Source organism: Pundamilia nyererei, unplaced genomic scaffold (genome assembly GCF_000239375.1).
Source record: "Pundamilia nyererei isolate P.nyererei 1_Seehausen unplaced genomic scaffold, PunNye1.0 scaffold00003, whole genome shotgun sequence".
Taxonomy (NCBI): domain Eukaryota; kingdom Metazoa; phylum Chordata; class Actinopteri; order Cichliformes; family Cichlidae; genus Pundamilia; species Pundamilia nyererei.
Window position 1 is genome coordinate 840,286 of NW_005187404.1, and position 7,871 is coordinate 848,156.

At 40.9% G+C, this 7,871-nt stretch overlaps 1 protein-coding gene across 1 annotated transcript in view; it reads left to right on the forward strand.

Moving 5' to 3' along the window:
- Positions 1 to 7,871, forward strand: part of veph1 (ventricular zone expressed PH domain-containing 1) — an 80,073-nt gene that overhangs the window by 71,030 nt on the left and 1,172 nt on the right. The window contains exon 13 of the mRNA XM_005720551.1: positions 6,022 to 6,158. Within this exon, the coding sequence (XP_005720608.1) occupies positions 6,022 to 6,158 (137 nt within the window). The remainder of the gene's footprint in view (positions 1 to 6,021; positions 6,159 to 7,871) is intronic.

The window sequence follows — 7,871 nt, forward strand, 5'->3', positions numbered from 1 at the left end:
AATTAATTAAAAGAACTTGCTGACTTGGCCAGAGTAGACTCAGAGGATACACACACACACACACACACACACACACACACACACACACACACACACACACACACACACAGAACTTGTTTCATTTTTTAAAGCTAAAAAGGAAAATAGCTTTTCACTTCAACTTATTATGGAGTGCAGCCAGTGGTTGGTACAACTCCATAATACTTTATGATATACTGTTGAGTTCAACTACTGGAATGTCTTTGAAGTGTGCGTTAATGACCAGTTCAGTGTGTGTGTGTGCGTGTATGTGTGGACATGCCTGAATACGGCACATACCAAGTGTGTCCTCTTATCCTGCGCTCCCTGGGCTGTTCAGTACTTTCACTTGGACAACATGCTGTTGCACTCACTTAACTGGCAAGCAGCAGAAGAGAAAGGTGGATAAAAAATATATGGTGATTACATCAGTTTTCTCTCCACGTGTGGATTTGAGCACATTTGGTAATCTCGGGAAGACAAATCGACTCCTTTCAAAAATATGGAAAGCCCCATCTAAGTGTCATCCTCCCACATTCAATCAGCGAAGACAGAAATTTTCATCTCATTTTCTGGAAAAGAGAGACGTTCATCACATGGTGAAATTTTGAGTGTCATTGCTATAAATGGAGTTTTGATACTTAGTGAAAGTTTGTCAAATCAAGGCAGCATTTCTCAAGGGTGCAGCTGGAGGTTCTGGTGACATCATAGGGCAAGATTAGCGAAGCATGTTAGCTAATACATATGTGGCTGTCATGGCCTTTGTGCATGTTGTGGCATCATTTATGCAGCTCTACTGCAACACTTTCCAGCTTATATTTCTTCTCTTATTTAAAACTTTACTACATAAGGATATATTTTTGGAATTTAATCTTGCTCTTTTTTAATGTTGTCCCTAAGGTTTCCAGTAAAGGTTGAGTCAGTCACCGAGATTTTTTCTGGAAGCAGTTTTGAAACCATCAATCAGATTTGGCAGCAGAATCAATGACAATGGCACATCAGAACAAAATGAAGTACGATCAATGTGTAACGGGACACTTGTAGGTAGGATATGGCATTAGGTTTGGTGAAGCCTTATTTGGAAACGGTGCTAGTGGTGCATGTATATACTACATTATGTTATATGCAGTCCTGTGAATAACTAAGTACACACTTACTGCTTCCACAGGAATTAAAAGGGTAAAATTCGACCATACAGTGATCAGAAAAACTGCAAAAACCCAAGAGCTACATCTCAGACTCTACAGGCCTCAGTTCACTGTTAAATATTAAAGTTCATGACAGTATCATTAAGAGGCTGGGAGACTTCTGGACCACAGTTCTTTAGACAGATAAGATCAAAATGGAGATGTTTGACAGTTACACACAGCAACATGTTTGGAAAAACCAAACACATCATGTCAGCACAAAAACCTCACAACAACTGTCATACACTGTGGTGGAGAGGTGATGATGTTCTGTAGCCACAGGACCCGGGCACCTTGCAGTCATTGAATCGACCACGAACTCCTCTGTGTACCAAAGTATTCTAAACTCAAATGTGAGGCCATCTGTCTGACAGATAAAGCTTTGATGCGTCATGCAATCATGCAGTGATTCCAAGGACGTCAGCAAATCTACAACAGAATGACTGAGAAAGAAAAGAATCAAGTCAATGTGCAGACGTCAATCCGACTGGGACAATCCGGTCATTAAGTGATGACGTGACGAATCCTACTTCCGGGCCTAAAGTAGTCTGCGTTTAATATGGCTTTTGTGTTGTTAACATGTTTAATGTTTTGTATTTTCTTCTATTTAATCTCAAAAATCTCCTAAAACAGTCAGTGATCACTGTTGACCTCCCTCGGCTTTTATTACCGCTAATCATTTATTTAAGCTCAGTTTTTAAAACCTTAGGATGTAGCCCATCTGCAGCCCAGCCCATGCAGCAGTATATGAATGACTAACCTCGTATTGTGGATGGATTATCTCAGTTGTTCTCCTGGCTGAAGTTTGGTGCTTTTACAGCATCCTGCCATGCGATTACATTTGTTCCTGACCACCGAGAACACTCATGTTAACTTTTATCGAGTGGAAAAAAAGTTAGCTTGTTTATATTATGCTAACATAGCTGTGTTGCTAGCGGTCACGTAGCACATCATTATATACCAGCTAGCCAAACTTCAGTAACCCTACAAACGTCACTGCTGTTTAGTTTTCTGTCTTCATTTATGCTGGAAGTGATAACAGAGCTGTACGTTTTAATTTGTTTCCAAAACCCCGCAGTCAGGACATGCTATATTGTATTTAGATAGAAGCTAGCGAGCTAACTCCCTGCTAACTTCTAACTCCGTTAAATGTCATAAATTCCGTTTTCATGGATGCCTGGATGTTAAACTCAATTGTTACACCTGGTAGAGCAGAACGCTGATCATTTTATTAAAGATGAAAGACTTTAGACAGTTTTTCAACTCTCAGTAATGCCATAGTGATCGCTTGATATATGGACCTGCAGCGGAGTTTAGGCCCAGACATGGCTAGTGACGTCAGACTGAACAACCGGATAATAGCTGAATCGAACTTCTGCAGTGAGTCTGTGCATTAACCTATTCATAACTGCCACCAAGGTGCCATCACTGCTAGCATTCATGCTTGCATTTTACATGTAAATGATCACGACTGACATGACCATGACCGATAGAAACAAATACAAATGCTGGGCTCAGCTTTGTTGTTGACTTTTAAAAAATAAATAAATAAAAAATCCACTTCTTTGTGCATCTTTTCCAGGGATTTTCTTACATCCCTGAGATGTAAGAAAATCATGGGACATGGCCTGGAGACATGACCTTAGGAATAGTCCTCATTTTGACTAAATGATTATTCTTCTTCTACCGATCCATTCAAAAACTGTGGCGAAAATGTAGCTGGAAATGCAAGGGAGGAATCGATGGTACTGAAAAGAGGAATTGCAATGTCCACATGACATGTAGATACATCTGTAGGCAGGTGCACGTCAGATTATGGTGCAGGTCACATTGTAGGGGGATTTGGGGTATAATCTAGATTTAACACCAAAATATAAAGCTCCAGTAAGAGAGCTGCGCATAAACCAATGCACCCAGACTTCAATAAACTGAAGCGACGCTGTAAAGAGAAGCTGGACAAAATTGCTCCACAACAATGCAAGACACCGATAAACTCTTACAGAAAACGATTACTCAAGTCATCGTTGCTAAAAGTGGTTCTACAAGCTACCGAATCACAGGACATTTTTCACTTGACCGCACTGAGTCCTGTGAAATCTTTATTTTTCTCTGTGTGCCACGTAGCGTTTGTCTCTGGACTCTGTAACCACCTCTGTGTTTACAGTTTGTGTAATGCCTGGGTGCTTCACGAGAATAGAACGTGCTGAAAGTTTTGTCTCTACTTGCACCATTGTTGTTGTTTTCTTTTCTCTCTTTTTTTTTTTAACTCACCCTTGCTCGAATTTCCAGGAACCACTAGTGATATCATTTTCCATGGAAATTATATTTAAACCATAAGAAGACATTTGTGGTTGGTGATACAGCTTTAAATTATTATACAATAAGTTAGTAATAATATATAATAATTTAAAGCCTTCTAATAGGGTCACTTACATGGAGACTGAATTGCTAACATCACAGTGAGTAATTTGAGATTTTGCGTTTGTGTTCAGGATACGTGTCCCTGCTCTACTCACACCTAATATTGAGTTGATCGTGTGGTCGTGAAGCCAAAAACAGCAAACCATCAAAGTATCAAGCAGTTACACGTTATAAAAGCTAACTCCAGAGCTTGTAGAGGGTTTCTTTTAATATATATGTCTAGGCCTGAGGGAGAAATTAGGGTTGTTTGTAGGAGATGTTTCTGGAAATCATTTGGGTTGGAGACATGACTCATTTCCCATTTTTGAAATCCTGTCACTCCCATAACATTGCAGTCATTGATCAAGAGCCATATGCAGAGGGGGTCTTGTCAGGTTTGGCACTAAAATGGGTGATCTGACTACACATGGAAAGCAAACTAAACAACAGCTCCATGCAAAACCTTCCGGTTTCTGCACATTACTGTGGACCTTTTGTATTTGCTTATGATTTAGTGTACTGTATGTGTGTGTGTGTTTTATTAGCTGTGTCTTTGCTCGTTTGACATCAGCGTGTCTCCAATGAAAGACTGAAAGCCACTGCGCACGCCTGGGGCGGACAACAAAGGTTACCATTCCAGGTGTCTACATCAAAGCGAAGTGATGAGACACGAGGATTTATGCATCAAAGGACTTTTTAAAAATCAAAATGTTTGTTAGATGAAGCACTCAGCCTAGTTGCCCACAGTGGCAGGACTGCAGTAATCGGTGTTCCACAGCCCTGCGTAACAATGTGTTTCTATATTGTTGTGCTGTCATAAATGATTTTCATTATTTTATTTATAAATTGTCAAAACATACTATTAAATACCAGTAAAAAGTTATCACGCCTGAAATAATGTGTTTAAAATGCTGTCTTTGGTTTCTCTGTTGTCCATAAAAGGAAAGGAAATAATGTGGAAACAGAAAAGCAGCAAAGAAGCCCCTCTTTCTGCTCTCCTCTCTTCTGATTTGGGGTTGCCATGACCTTTCGTGGTGTGTTTGGTTTGGTTTCAAACCCCTTTGGGAGTCATCTGCTCAGCATGGAGGCCACACTCCAAACACTGATCAGATTGCCTAATCTGTTTTTAACCACGATATGGCGGATACAAAGGGCTGCTCTGTTCGCTCCTCTTTCTCTCTAAACTGGCGCCAAACCTGAACATGCCAAAACATGCCCACGGAGCGCTTAGAGTACACAGGAACTGTTTGCACACATGCGCTGCAGGCGCGAACACTTCGAGACATTATGCAGTGCATTATGACACTGATGTCTGATTTAGTCAGGTTGGGATTGAAACGGTCTTTAACCTGCCAGGTCATTTTCTCACAGCAACACAATATCCGTTATGTGTCAGTTCCAATTTAACTTCCTGGAAACCTGCAGGAAAGCTGCACGATGCAGGGAACGGTTGTGATTGGTATTTGAAGGCACTTGATTCGGGAGCACTTCCTGTTGCACTATTATAATGCTCATTTAATAGTGGGAAGCTGAACTCGTGATTAAAATGCATGGTGGAGGCTCTATCATGGTTTGCAGGTGCATTTCAACCAGTGGTGTTTGGGATCGTGTCAAAACTCTTGAAATTAAGAATGCTGAAAAGCACCATCAGATTCTGATCCACTGTCTAATACCATCTAGAAAATGTTTGATTGGTAACAGCTTCATTTTTCAGCATGATAATGATCCCAAACGTACTGACAATGTGATAAAAACATACCTTAATAGAAAAACACGATCAGTCATAAACAGGCCTCCCCAGAGCCCGGACCTCAACATTGTTGAAGCAGTGTGGGATCATCTTAACAGAACAAAAAGCTTTGAATGTCCTTCAAGAAGTCTAAAGAACTATTCGTGAAGACTGCTTACAAGAAACCACACCTAAGAGAGTTCAGACTTTGCTGAAGTCACATCAAATATTGACTTTTAAGCTTGTTAGAATTGTACACTGTGTTTATGCCTTATATAATGCAATTCCATGTATGTTTGCACACCCAAATCCTTTTGCACAGTACTTGAGAGTCATAGAAGATGGAGACAGAAACAGAAAGAAAGAAATCAGTTGGATTTTAGCTTGAATGTGTGGACTCCATCAGCTGTAGCAGCTGGCTGGTAACCCATACCGACCTCTGCATGACTTATTAGACGGACAAGCTTTCTCTAACATCTCTTACCTGCTGACAGCATAGGTCACGAACTTGGTGCTTTTTTTTTACCTGATTGAAGCATTGATTCTGCTTTACCAGCTTGTGAGGACATCAGAGTGACCGACATGTTAGGTTAATTGCAAAGTATAATAAGTATAATATCTTGTTAATTAATTAATTTTTTTCATTCTTTCCTTTACGTTTGTCGTGTGTTTGTGTGCTATCTATAGTCGTAAACCAGGAGGGACAGCCTTTGATCGAGGGGAAGCTGAAAGAGAAACAGGTTCGCTGGAAGTTCATTAAGCGCTGGAAAACCCGCTACTTCACCTTGGCGGGAAATCAGCTCCTTTTCCGGAGAGGCAAATCGGTAGGTAGACACTGAAAATGAACCCTAACACATAAACATACACCTACGCATGGTCCCGTCCTCTCGCTTATAAAGCTGTCAGTAATCTTACTATGTCTCGTGTGATTTAAATCATGATGAAACTGTATGAAACAGTGGAAATGGCACCTCAGCAGGAGCATCTGATGAATCCAGCTATAACAAATCTTGGCCCTACTAAGGACTCTTGGGGGAGGGGCGGGACTCGCAAAGACAAAGTGTGATGCTACAAAAACATGACTTACTTGCAGAAATGGTTATGCACAAGTAGCTCAAGGAGAAAGAGCCTTGAACGTGAAATACTGACTCTCATCTGAGTAAACGTGATCTCTCCCTCCTTGCTTTATCAAACACAGTTTATGGCAGTCATCTGCACAGGAGAAACTGTTATAGGGATCGAGTGTCATCTGGACTTTAGCCAGTGTTGTGTCTAAAATAGCAGCTCTCCAAATTAGAGGACAGCATAGAGGAGTTTATGGAAACAGGGGAATATTAATCTCTCTCCTGCTTCTTTTTGTTTTTTTCCCTAACTTTAAACAAAAGTCTTTGTGCTCGGATCCAGATGGTAATGGAGTCTGCTGTTTTGCAGCCACCGCAGATTGGGAAGGTTTTGTGTCTTTGTTCTCAGAGCCCTGTCTGTCTCTGCCAGCAGGTTCTGGAGGTGGTTGGCATGTTGTGAAAGACGTTTTTTCCTGACGAGAACCAAAAAATATTTCCTTCGTACTGAACGATCAGGCAGCTTTGACTGTCAGACATGCATCGTACTCTGGTGCACAAGTAACAGGAACAAGAAACCCCCCCAACATTTTTACATATAGGTTATGTGTGAGTCTGTGGCTCCACAGTGTAGTGGTTGACACATGAAAAACCCCTATTTTGAAACTGGGGGGAAGGCATAAATTGCATCAGGAAATCTGTGGCAACGAAAAGGAAGCAGCCGGAAGGAAGAAACTGGTTATAGTGGATTTGAAGTGTGCATACTCTGTCACATCCTAAAATGCATTCATGGCCCAACAGCTGGGATGTGTGGAGGTTAAGCACATAGGCTCGTGTATCTCACACCTCATCCAGTTTACCTTTTGCCGTCTTTTCTGCAGCCAAAATTCATCAGTCGTGTTTTATATGAAGTCCACATCAACCTTTTAGAACAGAACCTCCAGTTCCTCATGTGTCACCTGGTACTCTGATCATCCACTGATCCCGAGTCTCTCTGTAAGCCAGACTGATCATGTGAAAGCTGACGTTGTTGCACAAATTAACATGTCTATATACCTCCAAAAACAGCTGCGAGATGAAAATGTAGGTAAAAATTAGGTACAGCCTCAATTTTGCAACAACGACATTTCTGCTGATACAGAGAAAAAAATTGTGAAGTAAGTTTCATTCATGCTTACAGCTCACAGGCAGCAGCATTTCCTAATCTGGAAAAACATGTCACGTGGCTGCCTTCTTAACTTAACACTGCACCTATGTACTAGATATTTATAGCATGAAGATACATGGCTTCTTGAAATAGAGTAAACCTAATGCAATGTTTAAAATCTGCTGATTCTGAGGTCAGATGTGAACTTTTTTCCAGATTTAGTTGATTTTAAATTCCTCCGTATGGCTCAGATCAATCAAATGTCTGTTTGAATCCCCAGCAGAAAACACAGCCTGTGAACATGTCGACCCCAATAGCTTTTCAGCTCTCTC